Source organism: Neolamprologus brichardi, chromosome 9 (genome assembly GCF_056152115.1).
Source record: "Neolamprologus brichardi isolate AB-2024 chromosome 9, ASM5615211v1, whole genome shotgun sequence".
In the NCBI taxonomy this organism is placed as follows: domain Eukaryota; kingdom Metazoa; phylum Chordata; class Actinopteri; order Cichliformes; family Cichlidae; genus Neolamprologus; species Neolamprologus brichardi.
This window is the reverse complement of record NC_142112.1, coordinates 18,535,044-18,553,990: the sequence shown is the minus strand read 5'-3', so window position 1 is coordinate 18,553,990 and position 18,947 is coordinate 18,535,044. Positions and strand designations below refer to the sequence as shown.

General features: G+C 39.7%; 1 protein-coding gene across 1 annotated transcript in view; it reads left to right on the top strand.

Annotated features, from left to right (window-relative positions):
- Positions 1–7,219: 7,219 nt before the first annotated feature.
- Positions 7,220–18,947, top strand: part of ofcc1 (orofacial cleft 1 candidate 1) — a 136,580-nt gene continuing 124,852 nt past the window's right edge. The window contains exon 1 of the mRNA XM_087845507.1: positions 7,220–7,241. Coding sequence (XP_087701633.1) covers positions 7,220–7,241 — 22 coding nt within the window. The remainder of the gene's footprint in view (positions 7,242–18,947) is intronic.

Below are 18,947 nucleotides of genomic sequence, written 5' to 3'. Positions count from 1 at the left end.
ATCTGTGGGAGTCTCGGGCAGCAGTTGCCACTCGACACAGGGCCATCTGTGAGGGATGAGCCTTCAGAAATGCACAGAGCAGGCTTTCATACATTTCCCATCACAGTCAAGCAGAAAATTCAGAAAATTGTGTCAAAGAAGAGGGAGCTTCCCAAACTCTGGTCTTGAACTGTGGTTGAGTAGAGGAGGCAGGGTTGAGAAGTCATGGTCATACACAGGGCCTGAGCACTACATCGCTCTGGAACGCCAGAAAACATAGACGCCCCGAGGGGATTTGGTGGCATACGCGAGTCTCTGTCTTTCTGTTCTCCCCTCTTCTTTCGTCTTGAAAATAAGCGTGGCTGTCATACAATGGCATCAGATCAGATGACTGTTGGTGAAGTAAACATCATTCTCTCTTGAACTTTGCGTGTATTTTATCTCGCTTTCATGCCGTTCTAATTTTGGCCAAACGTTATGTACTCTATATCACAGTAAGCAATTTAGTGTGGGAGCACTTTGTGTGCATGATTTCATATGCATATATTAAGATATACAAGCATTATATAAAAATAGCTTTTCTTATAATGAGTTTAACTTGATAAGCTGCTATATTGATCATTTGTAAAAGACACGATGGAGCGGTAAATTTTGTGCTCCATTGTTTGTTTGTTTCTATTATCTGGTGGGATGCAGAAGTTATGATTAACCCTAAGACATATAAGCTCAGATCAAGACTCACATTCCCACTACAATAAGTCATCTGTTGAATTCCAAAATGAGGCTGATGACACAGATGTCAAAGTATGCACACTGAGAGGGAAGTGATGTCACTGCTGCCTACTAAAACTGTATCTGTTCAAATCAAATTAGATCTACGGCGCCCTGGCACATTCAATTACCCAAAATACCCCCACCCGAAATACCACCAAAGACGCTGCGATTTGACATCTACAAGGATAAATGGAGTGCTAACAAAGTTTCTTACACTGAGAGCAAGTCATCCAAATAGACTTCCTGTCTGCATGGAGTGGCAGACGGTTTTCTTCAGCAGTGTCTGGGTCTGAACAACTGTACATACCAGAGGACGGAATGAAAAGGCAAAATGACAAAACTGTCGAGGGAATATTTACGCCGTGACATGGTCACGTTGTTACATGTTTTCATGCATGCCATGAACTTATTATCCAAAAGTCAATACAGGCAATAGAAACTGAAAGTTAGGCATTTTTCCCAAGCACTTTAGCTGTTGATAAAGTTAGATTTTACAAGTCAACACAGTTGGTCTAAAAATTCACAGAAAGTCAATGACATCAGGCAGACAAGTCAAATCCCTCAGTCCATCATCTTTATGGTCCGATGTATTGATCAGCTGCTGTCATTGTGGCTTTCGGGCTGTCTTTATAGCAGTGACACTGTGTGTCTTGGACAGGGTTAGGTGTGAGAGCTCCTGTGCCATAATTAGCTTGCCATCCAGGGGAAAGTTAATATTTCTCAAGTTGAAGTGAGGCTTATTTGTTTTCTGGACAGGTTGTAATGGATAACCCAAATGTGGCCAGCGTGCACTGCATACACACTTGCGAACAGAATACACAGATGAAAACACAAACATACGCCCGCTCCCCGGGAGGCCTACAGTCAGACAGAGAGTGACACACAAATCTATCCCCATTCCCTACATGACAGACTGTGCCGGCTGGTTGAGCTGCAGCCTGATCAATAGTCATCAGTGACCTTGCCCATGTAAAAACCCCAACTGTAAGGCACAAATAAAGCAATCTGTAAATTTATATACCCTTTGAACATATGTGTGTGTGTGTGTGTCAATACAGAAATAATTTTTATATATGCAAAAATATTATATTAGCCTGTTCAGGTATCCTTCACAATCTTAAAGAAAGAAAACATGTGTGCTTGCTTGTGCTTGGACATTGCTAAATATGCATCTTTACAGCAAAAACTAACAGGGTGTCAGAAGTACAGCAATCGATTGCTTGCTTGGGTCACTGATCAATTGTTACAAATGCCAATCAAAATCTAATTATTCATACTTTACTGTTATCGCACAGTCAGGCAGTCGTTTGCAGCACCAACTGCTTATTAAGCCATGATTCCTTATGATATCCTTCAGATTGAGGCTGTTGGACTTCTTGAGGCGAGCCTCTGCAGCGTGCACAGCACGTATTTAAACCTGCATTTAGAGGCTAGACGGACGTTCTCTTTTTTCTTGTACTACTCATAATGTAGTCACTATTATACTTCTCGCTTCCAAATTATTCTCTCGTGGTCGATTACACAAACTGTCTACATTAAAATTGTGCTATATTCCCTTTTCGTTCACTGCATTTTCCAGTATGTACTCCACCAAGAAAACTGTTATACTTACATGCAAATATATTTACTGAAAAATGAAATCTACTAAAAAAAAAAAAAAACAGTTATTGATTTTAGCAACATTTTTTGCAGCATTTACAATATGTAGTTGCACTAGAGAGCGGGGACCAAGGCAGCTAACAATGCCACTACAACAACAACAACAAACAAATGTTTGCTGATAAATAAAACATATTCAATCAAAGCATAAATGCTAATGAAACGAGAACTCGCAATCGCACGAGCTGAACGTGTGAGCTCTGGCACACACAAAGTGTGAGAAAGAGAGGTGTTAATTGCTGTGCTAATTAGGTCCTGATTGCATTGCTCTTGTTTTGCACTTGCAGGTGATTAAAATTTCAACAGAGCACATTATTTGGCACTGTTAACAGGTGCCAAGCTCAGCACACAACACAAACAAGGAAACACACACAGTCACACATAAAACCACACTTATACGTGTGAAGCTGTTGTAAAAGGTTATTATGTGTTTTGCTGCTTTCCTTTCTATAAGGGGCCAATTCCAGTTCTAAACATGCTGTTTTTTGTCTTGTTTAGTTTGCAAAGACTTTGAGAATACTATCATAGGCATATGAATTTTACTGCAACAATGCACAGGAGTTGCAGAAAGAAAAAACAGGATAATAGACAATCAACTGTAATCAACAACGCTGCAATGATTTTAACTTGACACACACACTTTTCCCTTTTACCCTGTATGTTATTTTTTATATGTTATATATTTTTTGGATACATATTCCTTGAAATATGGACAACACAGAGTACAATATTCTGAAATATCTTTCGACAAGTAACAGTCCAAACGTACAGACAGAAACAGAATTTTCGTGAAAGTAATGCATATGCCTAGACAAATGACCACACTGAATTATTTAGTTGTTGGTTAGAAAGCTGAGATCACCTGTATACTCTGAGTACTGTTGGTTAACAGGAGGTAGTTCAGCGGATGGGTATTTGGCTCCCTGCACAACTGACAAGTCTCCAGTGGGACGGCTGAAGAGTGTGTGATATGTTCTTTTTCAGAACAGTTGGGCTGCTGTCCCTATTGAGGCATGCGTGTGTGTGTTTGCATGCATGTGTGTGTGCACCTCCCTGTGTTGATGCAGGGCCTGGGAAAATCTGCATCTGTTTCTTGAGTGGGATTTCAGGGCGATCTGAGCTGTCAGAGTGATAGTCTAGCGTCTTATTTGTCACCGCACGGTATCTATCTATCTATTTGAGCAGGTACACATATACAAATACAGCATAAGGAGATAGACAAACAAGCTGCGATGCAGACGGACAGTTAAATATGAGTTCATAAATGACATTTGTTTGTTCTAAAGGACTTGGCCTAAAGCAGCAACTTTCATCACTGGTGACAGAAGAGTTACTCACACAAGAAACCTACCAGGAGGCACAAATCCCCAAACTTCAGAGGCATTTTGTTTTAGTCATCATATATCAATGTGCGTACGTCCTCCATAACTCAACCGTAGGAATTAAACAATGTCAAAGTAAGTTTAACAGAAAATCTCTACGGCTTCCGATGCCGTGTGATTATTGGTGTTAGGATTCTTGATTACAACATAAACTGTTAAATCAGATGGAGCAGGGAAAAAAACTATAAAATTCACAGATACGTGGCACTGAGAGTATTAAATATACTGTAAAAATAATCAGTCCTAATTACTTAATAACATGCCTTTTATGGAGGAGTCAGTGAAGAGGGCACAGCGCATATGGATTCACTCAGTTGCGCTATAGAAATGTGAACAAAAAAAACCTTCCTTTCCCTTAGCAGTATGACTTATCTGACTTTGTAGTAGATGTTTGCATGCGAGTAGATATTTGCTTTTTTGTTTTTGCTTTTTTTTTTTTTAAATAAAGTTAAAGTAACGCAAAGCTTTACGGTGGCAATGCTTTTTGTTTTAACGATTGGTACTATAGAAACAAGAATAAAGCCTTCCCTCTTTAATTTATGCATGGTGAAATAAAAAATTTAAAAGTAATGCCAACAATATTGAATATTATGCCCCTGGAACAATATACACAAATTTAAAAGGTTTAGAATACATCCTGGGTTGTAAAAATCAAAAGGATGATTTGATACAGCCAGCTTCAACCCAAATTGTCTTTAGTGAATGCTCAGTTTGTATTCATCACCACAAAGTCATGACCTAGAAGGGCAGAGTGCTGGGGCTTAAACTCTGGCAAGACAGCCCCGTTACACCACACCATACACACACATTCTTGGTGACTTTCTCTCACTTTTAACTACTACTTGCCCCAAAAACCGTAACGATACCACAAACATAAACCAAGTGGTCACTTTAAATTTAAAAATTATTATTTCTGTTGTGAGTGTGACTGTCCAAAGAGATTCAGTCCCCCACAACATGAGTAATCCTTCATGCACGCACGCACGCGCACCCACACAAGCACCCACCCACACACAGTCTAAAGTCTTGACCAGCTGCCTTCTGACCCAAAGAGACTACAATGCTCAACTGGGACACTTGTCACTCTCCCATGGCTGGCACAGGGAGGCAGAGAGAGTGTGTCTGGTTTATGTTTAAAAGAAAAATAAACACACATTGATGATTTTTCTGGTACTGTTTTTTTTTTTTTAACACAATCACTATGGGCCACATTTACTGACACGTGGGTTTTTGCAAAACAAAGTACTGTTAATATTTAAAAACAGGTCACAGTGACACGATTGCATGTGAGAGGTGGGAATTTCGAGATTTCGCAACTGTTCCTGTTGCATATGTACTTCTGAGAGTTCCTTTCTCATGGTGAAAAGACTTGCTTTCAGACAGTATTTTGCCCCGTTTGGTAAATTTGCCTCTAAAATGCCCTTAAAGGAAAACAAAGTAGCACTTCAAAAAGTAAAATTTGATGGTTGCAGGGATTTCCAGAGAATGTCTTTTGTCCTGTTTTCCTCCCCTCAACCCCAAGCGGTCGCAGCAGATAGCAGTCCCTCCCTGAGCCCAGTTCTTTCGAATGTTTCTTCCAGTTAAAAGGAAGTTTTTCCTTCCCACTGTCGCTAAGTACTTACTTATTTGTTTTTTGTTTGTTTGTTTGTTTGTTTGTTTGTTGTTGTTTTTTTTGGGGGGGGGGGGGGGTAAGACTTACAATACCTTACAATATGAAAGTAATTTGAGGTGACTGCTGTTCTCATTTGGTGCTATTGAACTAAAACTGAATTGAATTGAATTGAATTGAATTGAATTGAATTTCCAAACCAATCTAAAACTTCAATTTCTTGGACTTTCCCTAATTGTAAAGGGGCAAAATTTACAAATATCTGACACTTTGACCAGTAGATTGCTACTGTCTTAAATACAGTAAAGTAAGTAAACGGTGTATCTCAGGAGTAAGAACAATCTCATTTTCTGTTCCATAGTAAACCCAGGAAGTGCTTAAATTCCGGATGTCGTTTTAACATCTTATGGTAAAACAAATAGATCTACATTTAGTATCTATGCCGAGTGGGTAGGCTACAGCTACTAAGACAAGCAGACTACCCACATGTCCCTCAGAACAAACATTATTCTTGCTTTCCACAAAGCTGCATGTGGGTAGATAAAGTATGTTTTGCTATCAAATGAAACACAGTGATGTATAAAGTTTCTACCCCTGCATAGTCATTAAATGTCTGTGCATCACTGTGTTTGCTCAAAAGAAATCCACAAGCACCGAGAAACAGCTGCCCTATTTTTGCCCCAGAAACTTAACAGTTGATAGAGATCAATGGCACTGCTGATGATATAAATTCTGAGCTACCAGTTTGTATTGATCTGGCTGTAATGCTTTTGGCTCTCAGGATGGCGGATGGTGCCAGCAAAGAACTTCAGGAAAAAAAAGAAGAAGATTAATATCATAGGCCTACCCATCTGTAGTTTTGATAAAGATTTCTACAAACCAAAAAAATACGACCGCAGGAAACATGAAATTTAAACATATGTGACACTTAACACATAAATGGAAATGAATGGTAACACTTGATTGTTCTTGATGGTTGGGAGAGGTTGCATTTGTGCATCTCTGTCTTCTTTTCCGTCCTTCTGTGCTACTTACCCCTTTTTTCATTTGTTGTCTTTTCTCCATCCGTCCTTCTCTGACACTCGGGTAAGTAGGTCATAGTATAGGACAGAGGACATTTTATCCACACAGATACATAAATATAAACTGCAACAGTTAGTCTCTTCTGCAAATGATATGGCAACAAGCAGGCAATGCAAACCCATTACCACCTAAAAAGGTAAACTAAGAATATCTAACAATGATCGCCTGGCAAAACATAAGGTTTTACCTGCAACCGGATAAGTAAATTGGGAGCAATTACCCAGTCATTTACCCACAGTGCAAATGCAGAAAGTGTAGTGCAGAGCCTGCACCTGGATATGCTTAAGAGATGTCACCTTCCTACCATGTACACACACACACACTCCTGAAAACACACCTGAGCAGTGAACGCTGAGGTAATGATCACTGCCACTAACCCCAGCCTCCACTTGTCTCCTGTTCGACTTCTAAAACTCATCCCGTCATTATCCCACATCTGATATTCGCTCCCTTTTATTCAGTGTAACAGGTTGAGTTTCCCCTAATTGGGCTGAATAACACCAATGCGATTTACGAGTGCTTTCCCCCCCCGTGTCGCCGCTGTTGCGGCACAGATTCTGGTTTCATCCCGCCAGTGGTTTTTGAAGGTATCATTTCTCTTGACTGGAAAAAGCCCCTGTTGAGTTGTCAGGCTCATTGCTCAAGGTGTGCGCTGGGTTTCAGGAGGGCCCGTGCTGACACATTCATAAATATGACACCTTGTTTTGTCCTTCTGGCGTCTTTTTGGTTCACGATGGCCTTTGAATTGGAAACAGGTAAGCTAATAGGGCTGCGTCTGATGCATGGGAACCGTGAGCTTTGGGAGAAGGCAGGGTGGCCCTCGGGCGACACATGACAGGCAGATAATGACTGTATAGCTGTCAAGTCAAGGATACCTGTCTGCCGGTAAATACAGATTTGCCTTTTTGACATCATTTTTCCACCTCCTGGAAGATCAACTGAACGCAGTTTTCAGACTATTTCAGAATAGCTATCAGACTTTCACACAAGCACACACACACATGCAGAAACAAAGGGACTATAAATGTCTTTGCTAATTGTGACTTTCGCTGACATTACGTTCCCACATAAAGCTGCGTGTTTGGTATATTTGCATGGCTAGTTAATATGATTCTGTTGTAGTCAGGCATGAAAGATAGAAAGAATAGAAATGTTTCTTCATCTATATGTTTTCGTGTGTGCCCATGCATGAGTATGTGTGACTAGCAGGCCGGCTGAGGCCTGTGTTTTGTGCGTTGCCCCAGGGAACGCAGGTGAAAGCAATTTTGGTCCATGAAAGCCGACGAGATGCGCCTTTCTGCACCCAGAGAGCTGGTGAGCTGATTTCTTTTTTGATAAACTCAAGCCCTGACACCACCTCCACCTCTAACCAAGCCCCCACCCACCCCTTCACTGTGAAGCAAGGCCAAAGCTCTGGTCATTCACATCTCCCCCATCTATTTGGAAATCAGTCTGTGTGTAAACTGTGTTGTTTTGCATTTCTCTCACGCTGTAATAGCTTCTTTGGAGCCTTTTCTGAGATTGTGAGAAAAAACATTTTCTCACAATCTTATTTGCACATGAAAAGACAACATGGCGTACTTCACTCTCCCTGTCCATGTCTGCTGTTACTGCTCTAACGTCTAAGCTCAAAATAGACTAACTGCATTAATTACCACTGTGGATGGGGCACAATCTGTAATACAAACCAGCTGTCGCTCCATCACACAGGTCCATTATTGTAAGTTTGTTGTTATGAATTTATGATTCAGTATCACTGCAGATCTTTTTGATATTTAGCATTGTAAGCAGCAAGGTTATTATTGTTAACGAAAACTAACGAAATAACGAAAACTAGAAGTGAAAAAACATTTTCGTTAACGGAAATAAAAATAAAAACAAAAAAAGGAAAACTAACTAAAACTATAATGACTGTTCACAAAACTAACTAAAATTAACTGAATTTATAGCAAAAATGTGTTTAGTTTTCATTGATGTGTGCGTGTCATACAATAGTCAAGGGTGAAAATGAAGTTTGGTTTTCAGATATTTTTCTTGCTGTCTCATTATGCCAGCAGGTGGCAAGTACGTTAGTCGAGTCGTCTGTGTTGCTGCTCCGTCCACGCGCAGAATCATGTCAGGAAAAGTCGGGAGCCAGAGTCCAATTTGGGATTACTTTGAATATGACTGTGTTTTGGATAAAGCAAGTGTCTTGTAGTGGAAAGAGACAAATTATGAGGGACATTTCTAAAGGGAAAAAAATCCCACAAACCTTAAAGTGCACTTGAAAAGCTCACACAAGAAGGCTAACCTAGCTTACCTTGAGAAGGTAAGGGAGCACACTCAACCCTCATCCCCAGAAAACAGAAGCTAACCCCAGGCAAGGCAGCGTGATGCATCCCGAGACAACAGGACGGGGATATCTACATAACTGTGTGAGTCAATTGCCTTCAAACAGTTTATCAATTCACTTGAACCAAAATTACGAACACCCGGTGCTGCGAGAGTTAATAGTCTCATTGGGGCCAAGATATACATTTTATAGTTGCCTGGTATCAATGGTTGTTCATCTGCCTTTATTTATTTATTTATTTATTTAAAGAACCCATAGGTGGGAATGTGAGTTGTCTGTCTCTGCGTGTTAGCCCTGCGACAGACAGGCGACCTGTCCAGGGTGCAGTATGGTAGCTGGAATAGCAACATACCCAAGGATGAGCAGAATGACTGATATGATGAAACTGGGATTTTGTTACACTTAATTATTGCAAACACAACTAAAACTATAACTGAAACTAATCAAGACTAAACTGAAACTAAGGATTTTCAAAAAATAAAAACTAAACTAAACTAGCAAACAATTGGTAAAAACTAATTAAAACTGATATAAAATTGAAAATCTGAAGTCAAAACTAAATAAGAATAAAAACTAATGAAAATTGCAAAACTATTAAAACCCTGGTAAGCAGAGCCTTGTAAATTCATCCATCCATCCACAGGGGGCTGGAGCTCATGCCAGATCTCGCAGGAGGAGCATTTTTGTAAAATCTATAAAATCCCTCCCTAGTGCAAACACTTAACTATATGTACAGACATGCATTATGATCACACACAAATAGAAAACACTCACAGGATACACAGATATGTAGTAGGTATGTAAACCCAAACATGCAGTCCTAAGAATGATGATTGACAGAATTTACCCTTGTGTTTATTATGCAGTGATACAGTCAGGGAGTCGGTTAAACAGGTTATACACAACGCACACCTTGCCAGTATTTCCATAAGAGTAAAACAAATGATTTCCCACTGACCAAAAATCCATCAGAATTTTCTTGAGTGGACTAAGAACAAATTTTTACGTTTTCCCACTGGTCACCATCTAATGTCAATTATAAAATGAGTTTTATAGACAAGTTTTGGGGTAAACGGAGGCACTATTTATATTTTAAAACTTCTAATAGACCCCTTTATACAATTTATAAAGAAAGACAACCTTCCACTCTTCTAGCCACGGGACTCAGTCACTCATCTTGCTGGCCAGCCAGTCATACAATATCAACCTCTTGAGCCCGCTAGCTAAAATGGAAATGTGTGTTAGTGCCAGTAGTTGGAGACTGTTGGGGGACTTAGCTTTCACACTGTTGAGATAAAGTAGCAGGTCTAAGCCTTGCCTGGTGAAATGACACATCCCCCCACCTTCCTTTTTTCTGTACAATCGCCATAATATTGTGTTTCTATGCTGGGCCTGTAACCTTTGATTAAATTAGTCCAGTATTGCCTGGGTCCTTTTCTAAACTGTAGGCACTGGAGAGCTACTTAACGGAACCTGTCCCTTGGAGGGAAGAAACTGCTTGAGCTTACAAGTGTACGGCCACAGAAATATCAAACCCCTCTCACTCAATTCTTTCTTTCTATCCCTCCTTCTCTCTCTCTCTTTCTCCGTCTTTCACTCTCCATTTACACCTCTTATGCCCTCTCTCCTTGTCTCTCCTCAAGTTGTTCTCCCTCTGTGTGTGTACGTTTATATGTGTGCACATCGGTAAGTCGATCCATCACAGTCTGTCACTCTCCAGGTGAAGCACGTATTATAAAATCTCAAAAAAGTGCAGTAAAATGACATTTTGTTGTTGTTATACTTCAAATGTATGAAATATTGGTGCTGCAGACTGAATGACAGCATAAATGAACAGATCAGAATTGCATTTTGTTCAAGTAAGTGGGATTAATGTGGGGACAAGGCAATGGAGACATGGCACTGGTCAAACGTCAATCACTTCTAAGCCTTGGTTAAATAAAATGGCACTTCCTGTCCACACGTTGTGTGTTATTTACTACAGAGTAGCAGCAAGCTTTTCCCTAAGGCTTCACATTTTCTTTCTGAAGTGTATGACTTAATACATTTTACATTGTTTTATCCATCAACATTTTACTAATCCCGTTATATACCTTAAAAACATTTCCACACTTTCCACCTTTATCTAGCCTTGCTTTGTATTGTGAAGCAAGTCCTGAACAAAATGAAACCCCTCCTCTTGTGTCCTAATGCCGAGTCTCAGACACAGACTATCGGAAATGGTGACTTTAACAAACAAGTGAAATAAATAAGGTAAATTCTTAAGATCCAGCACTGTGCAGATTAGCCGTTGCAATTAAAATCATTGAGTGACTGCATGGCTAAAGTTAGAGGTCTCCCCAATGCTGTGGCTTTAACAAGCTTGTCATTTGTCATTTGTGATCATTTATATCTCATCTGTTGAACAAATGTAAGACTACAACTTTACAAAATCACTTCCTTTATCTAAATATTTATATTAGCAAAAATGTCCTCAAAAGGCCTTTTATTAAAAGTTCAATAGCTTTGGTATTACAACACAGATTGATTAATTACATATGCTACATATCAAAAAGACCAAAAGAATTTCAGAAGTGAGTTGTTGGGTTTGAAGCAGTCTCTATAATGCAGATAATTGTGTTTTTTGTGATTTATAGTTTTTGTCAAAATGTTTCTCATGTAAATATTTCTGTTCTGATTTGGGCAAAAAGCAAGTGTTGATTGTAAAAGCTGCTTGTAGCGAGTAGAAACTTTTGAGTGTAACGCAGAGTGATAGAGAGAAAAGTTAACAGTAGAAAAAGGACTTGGATCGAGGTGATAGAGGGATCTGGAAAGCAGAAATATCACAACTACAGGGGCTGATTGGATGATGGTGTAGAGGTGTGCTGTGGTTCAGGTGGCAAATAGGAAGACGCCACACCCAGTACATGTACACAAATAGACAGGGAAAAATGGAAAAACAAGAAAAGGTAGCACAGGAATACACTGGAAGTTCCAGAGTTTTTTAAGAATCCCCCCACAAAGTGAAAACGAAAAAAAAATTTTTTTTAATACAGCTTGCATTTTTTTTCCACTGCTGACTGACATTTTTCTTTCTTGACCAGCAGTCAAAGCTTTCTCAGATTCATGATTGTGGTTCTCTTCCCAGGGTTATCTTGCTAATTATTCCTATCCAGAGGCCAACTGATACAGGAAGGAATCACTTGTCAAAAAAAGGTGGAAAAAAACCCTCCTAAGATCGCTGCTGTGTGTGAAAAGGGTGTGTGTTTGAGTCTGAAAAAATATATTTGTGCATCTCTGATTAGGTGTGTGTTTGCATGTGTCTTTGTGATTACAGATGGTGTGTGAAATTTAAAACTCAAACAGGATGTGCAAATGCACGACTCGCAGACAGCGCTGTTGTCTCCAAGTGAAATGAATCATCTTGTCAAACTGCGGTGGTACATGGCTCTGAGTGGTGAGAGGATTCACTCATTTAAAGCGTGAGAAAAAGAAGACGCACAGAGGTGAATTACAAGTTAATCAGACAGTGAAACTGCAAAGCCGTATGTCTTGGGGAGAAGTATCTTCCACGGTAGGGTCTCCACCATGTGAGGAGCGTGACATCCATATGATTGATAGCACAAATCTCTTTGGGTGACATAATGAAAGATAATCATTTTAAGCTTGCATATCATAGATTTGCTATTAAACGATCGACTTTATTAAATGATTGCCTGCAACCTCACAACTGGATATTTAAATAACTCTAAATAACCCTGGTAAACCTTTGAATCTGCATTGTGATGCCTCAAACATGCAGAACATTGGCATCAAAGGAAGGAAGAAAACAACTATTTTCCCACAGCTAAAGAAGCTTTAAGCAAATAACATTTCCACATAACGCAGGCCCTGAAAAGCACTCCACTCAGTGTCACTCATGACCCAACTGCAGCTACTGTTGGTGTTACGCAGGTGTGTGCAAGTGTGTGTATACACACTGGGGACCTGATATAGTGAGATGGAGCACCACCAGCCTACACATCCCTAATGGGGAGGTCTTTGCACCTGGGTCCACACATACAGAGACACACATACACAGTCTCATGTCATATTTCACGTCAGTGGGCATTTGATTTTAGACATGGGATACGACAACATGACAGGGTGGAGCGGGCTTTTTGTACAAGGTAACATCACAGCGAATAAGGAGATCTGCTGTGTGTGTCTGTGTCCATGTGCATCTGTGTATGTTTCCATGCCCACACTTTTCACACATGTCAACACACAAAAGCCACATGGGAGGCGATTGAGAGCTGCGGCAGCTGTGGAATATGTTATTCAAATGGTGTGTGACTGTTTGTGTGTGTGTGCGTCGCGGCATTAATATGTGTGTGCGCGCTTGCGTTATCATCTCTGCTTGTAAGAATAAACGGCACTGATGTGTCTCTGCGGGGAGCTTATAGAGAATCACTTACCTCTCTGCATTTACTGTAGCATAGCAATGAGTGACTCAGGAAAGATTTAACGGATTTACATAACACTTTTTGAATTAAAATAACAACAGTCGGACGGCAAACACAAGAAAAACATGTGAAAAAGTGGCCAAAGCTTATTCTCCCCCTTCAAACCTCAGTCTAAAGTCATGTGAGCTATGCTTCCTATAACTGAATTGGTTGAAAGGCTATTTTACATGACGTTATGCCTAACTGGCAAACTAGATCAGTTTAGTTTCTTCCCAATATTCTACAGATTAGATCAAACTTGTTTTGGCCCCTTGTCTGTGTGTGTGTGTGTGTGTGTGTGTGCCTTGCACCAGCTTTATTTGTTTGCTGCTGCAATGTTATATGTGTGTATGCATGGGATCCCACCCTTTGGGGTGTGTGTGTGTGTGTTTATGCGTGTGTGTGTGTGTGGACTGCTGGCTCCCTAGCCCGTGTCTAGCCTTTGCGGCACGGTCCAGGGCTCCACGACTGCCCCGGGGCCACCATTGTCCCCGGTCTCCACAGCCCAGTGGCCACAGATGTTCCCCGTTTGATACCGTGCTCCTCACACATGCACCCCGCTCCTCTAGATGTGTGGGTGGCCAAGCGGGGCGCCCTGTTGCGTGCCACACTTGCACACCATTGGTCGCCCAGCGCCTGCACGTGACGCTGAAAGGGGGAAGCCATCACGTCTACAGTTTTAATCCCGCCACCATGCATAATGGAACAGAAGTAGCCCGAAGTGGAGAAGAAAGCTTTGCATGAGGAGGTGTTCATAAAAGGATCATGGGAAAACTGCGCGCAAAAGGATAGAAGGAGAGCACACTGAGATGTTGTTCAAAGCACCTCAAGGAAGAGAAATAGACTTTGGAAGACAACTGACATCAGTCGCCAATTGTGCAGTATTGTGTGTGAGTTTGCACGTATGCGCGTGTGCGCCGGTGTGTGTGTGTGTGTGTATTGATGTATATATTGCATGCAATGCACGAAGAGGGACTGATCAGGTGGCTCAGTGTTACAAACATGTTATAACAATGCAACAACAACAATGAATGCTGCAGCAATGAATGTTGAGAGATGTTGACATTAGAAATGAAGAAAAAACACTGCTCGCATCTTACTTTCTGAAGAAAAATATGAGACATGGATATAAAATATATTTACAGATCAATGAGTTACAGTTCAAGCTGCAGACCTATAACTTCTTTTTTGAATATTTATTTGTTTGTTTTTTTACTTTGAATGAATGAATGCTTTATTGGCCATATGCAGGTTGCCCCGCAGAGGAATAGGACCCCCCCCCCCCCCCCCCCCCCCCCCCCCCCCCCCCCGACTTACGCACACAGTAAGTAACGCACAGTGTTTTTATACTTTAGGATAATAACACTTTAAAACTTTCTGCATTTTTTTTACTGTGATCATCAGTAGCATACATGCAGCACATTGCTTGAGTTTTCACTTTCCTGCCAAAGAAAATAACAAGTAACACGAGTTAAGGAAACAGTTTATCCTCAGGCACAGATATACTGTTTTACCTTATCTACGCATGGATCTTTAAGAAGTTTGATTGCTTACAAACTGAAGTGTTTGACTTAGCTTTTCAGTTTTCCAGTCAAACGAGTGACATGCATTGCAGATGTACTTTCAAACAAGGTGTGGTTTAAGATCCTTTGATGATACATCTCTTTCCCAGGCGCTGGAAAACAGGAAACTGCTTACTTTAGTTTGCTGATCGTGGCATACATGAAGCTCTCTGGTGGTCCTGCGTTTAACTAAATGTTGACAAACGTGTGACACGCCACATCAATTCAGTTATGCAATGGTGTCTATTAAGCTGTCACTTCATAATTAAAATGCATTCCAAAAAGACCAAAGAAATGAAACAGGGAACTGTCCCCTTCATGTCAAAACTCATATTAAAGTAACCCAAGTCCACTGACTGGAAGCATTTGCAATTGTTTTAGATAAAAGGTTTCACTGTGAAGTTCTTGGTAAGGTGACAAATGATGAATGGTTGACAAATGATCTGTTTGATTAACATTCACCGCGTTGAAGGGTAAATGAGTCACAGAGAAATGGCAGATGGAGGCGTTTATGATCTGGAGGAGAAGCGCAGATGCACTGACATCACCACAAATGTACAAAGTATAAATTTGAATGGAGAGAAAGGAGCCGCCATTTTCTTCTGCTCTAAGACACAGCCCAGTCTTAATCAAAATCCCACACAGGAAGAACACTTGAGTAGCTTAATCAAAGATCAGCCTGCTCGGTATTAATAATAGAGCAGAGTACTGAAATGGAGTTTTACTTATTCAACACTGCACTTATCCGCCTCATATACCTTTAGAACATATTAGGCTCTGGGTGTGGCAGGAGAGGGAAGTCAAGCTAATAAAACTGGTGGAGCCTTTACCTGTTTTGCCATTAAAGTAGCAGATCTTAAAAGTGCCGCGCATTTTAGCGTGCTGCTTCTGTGTTGCAGTGCATGCTGGGAATTCAAAACTATGGTAGCCATGGCAATATCAAAAGTTGATGTTTTGGTGCTATTTTATTGATTTCAGATTGCATCAAATGAAATTCAAATCAATGCAGATGTTGGGTCCACTGCAATTTTTAGAAGAGTGGCACTTTTCCAATCCAGTGAAATTATAACACATTATCACAGCCATTTGCGAATTACTCATACAATTTGATCAGTTTGGAAAATTGACTTCCAGCAGCCCATTTTTTCTTTTTTCTTGTTCATGAAACGCCACATTGTTTATACTGATTTATGTCCACATTATATTTATATTTTATATTTTTATGCAGGTGTTTATATTTAGGCTTAGGAAAAGATCATGTAGAGTCATCTAGAGTGATTACTTCACAATTACTTTTTTCTGTGTCTAAAGTCAAAAGAGTCCAAATGTGTATAAAATATGCTCGCAGTTTAAATACATAAGATTCAAATTTGGAATTAAAAACAAACAAAAAAAGAATCTGCAATCCATGCCATGTCCATTTACACAAAGAGATAGCATGTTTGTAACTATTTCATATTTAATATGCAACAACTACAAAAGTTTGTGTCTCAATTAGAAACTGAGAACGATTTTCTTTTAGTTACTTTTGACTAAGTTCAGATGTTTTTGGCTGAAACACCAACAATAGATTTTAAAAGCACCACAGTTTTAGTGGGGACAATACTCTTTATATAAAATATACATAAATTGAAATAAAAATGAATAAATAGAAATATACAAAAAGCAACAAATAAAGAACACAAACATGTTTGCTCATAGGAGGCAAGACCTTTGTTAGCTTCTAGGTAAATTTGTTTGCGTGCCATTTAGCAAAAGTTGCTATTCATTTGTTGGAGGTTGAGTAATCCAGTAGATTCCATCAAACACTAATGAATGTGATTTTCTAACAAATAACAGAAAAGAACAGAAGTTGCATTAATGGCTCTAATCTTTTAAAAGTACCCCTGTGAGGGAACATCGAAGCTACAGCTTGATGCATCTTTAATAATCAAAGTAAGGCAGTCACAGACTGGTGAATAACAAGAACACAGAAAGACATATAAGGAATGTATAGTTTACTTTATACTAATTGGTAAAAGATTTATACAAAGTTGCATCTGTTGGTGTTCTGTTAGTCTGGCAGCAGGTCCTGTATTTACTAAGTTTTACTAACTTCTTATCTGCCTTTATCATTAAACATTTGTTTTACATTCTTGTGCCTCTTATTAAACTGTCAACGGTCAACACCTGGCAGTTAGATCTGGACTCCTGAGCGTAACTTAGTTTGGAAGCATAGAGGGCTTTACCAGTTTGCATCTCAGTATAGCTGGTTCTTGTCTGTTGCCTGCAAATATAACCTATTGTTTACACCACTCACATGCTGCACCTTTCTCTGGGTGCTCACATGTACCACCCAACTAATACAATTACCAATCAAGCACCGCTCCCTCTGTTGATGTCCTGCTGATATGTACTCGTCCTCTACTGTTGATCTTTACAAACAAACTTAAATAATTTCTTCCTATAAATCATTAAAAAGTCTACAACATTCAATATTGTTGAGGATAACATTTTATTACATACGAGACTACAATACAATTATTGGTATTAAAGGAAGTGTGCTGCAGTGGTTTGTATCATATGAACTTGATGCTTGTAAATTGCGAGGGGGTCTTTTTCACCAATTAAGGTTAATTATGGAGTTCCACTGGGTTCTTTTCTGGGACCAATGCTTTTTCCATTACACATCCTTCCCTTGGGCAATATTATTAAAAGGTAAAGTGTGCATTGTTATTGCTGTGCAGATGATACCTTTCTGTATTTATTCATGAACCCAGATGACACACAAGAATTAGTTACTTTAGGCAATGTTGCAAAGACATAAAGGCCTGGATGACCTCTAAGTTTTTAATTTAAGTAAGGCTGAAATTATTACTGGGCCATAAAAATCTTAGAAACATGAGATCTAACCACATAGTCTAAATGACATCACCTTGGCCTCCAGCAACACTGTGAGAGTCAGTTTTGATCCTTCACTACACACACTAAACAAATGTATAGGACTGCTTTCTTTGATTTGTGCAGTTTATCTAAAATGAGAAACATTATATCTCAGTGATGCTGAAAAACTAGTTCATGCATTTATTACTTCTAGGCTGGACTGTTGTGATTCATTATTATCAGGGTATCCTAAGAACTCCCTAAAAACTCTCCAGTTGATCCAAAATGCAAGTGTGTGTGACCAAATGTGACCAAAGGGAGAACCCATATTTTTCTTTTACTGCTTCTCTTGAATTGAATGTAAAATCTTGCTGCTCACATAAAAATCTTGAATAATCAGGACCTGTCATATCTAAAACCTCATTATCCAATAACTTCATCCTAATAGAGCTCTACACTCTTAACTGCAGGCTTAATTGTGTGTCCCAAAGTTTCTTAAAGTAGAATGGGAGTCTGAGCCTTCAGCTATCAGGCCCCTCTCCTGTGGAGCCAGCTCCCATTTTGGATTTTGGGGAAAGACACTTTCTCTACTTTTAGGATTAAACTTAAAACTTTTGTTATTGATAAAGTTAATAGTTCGGGCTGGATCAGGTAACCCTGAATCATCCTTTAGTTATGCTGCTATAGGCTCAGCCTGCTCCGGGACTTCTTGTCATACTCTGAACTTCTCCACTCCCCTATTTTCACTCCCTGTGCTTTACATAAAACTTCATCGTGTCATTTTTTTATTTTTTCTTAGTCTTTGCTCTCTCTTGTCTTTTTCTTTTCCCTCACTTCCCAACCATTCAGTGCAGATGGCTGCCCCTCCCTGAGTCTGGTTCTGCCCGACATTTCATCCTGTTAAAATTGAGTTTTTCCTTCCCACCATTGCTAAGTGCTTGTTCATAGGAGGTCATCTGATTGTTGTGGTAATCTCCAGTAGGATTTTTACCTTACAATATATAGAGCCTTGAGATGATTGTTATACAAATAAATCTGAATTGAACTGAATTCCCTGTATTTCATCAAAATGAGTAATTGTGGCTTATATTTCTGTATATATGTATGTTTTCTTTATTTGTAAATGTGTAAATATAACACAAATAATCAATATGTCTGTCTATTATTTCCTTCCTTTTTCAAATTTTTAACACTGGCAGTTTTGGTCCTCCACACACACACACGGGGGTGAGAATGTGAATC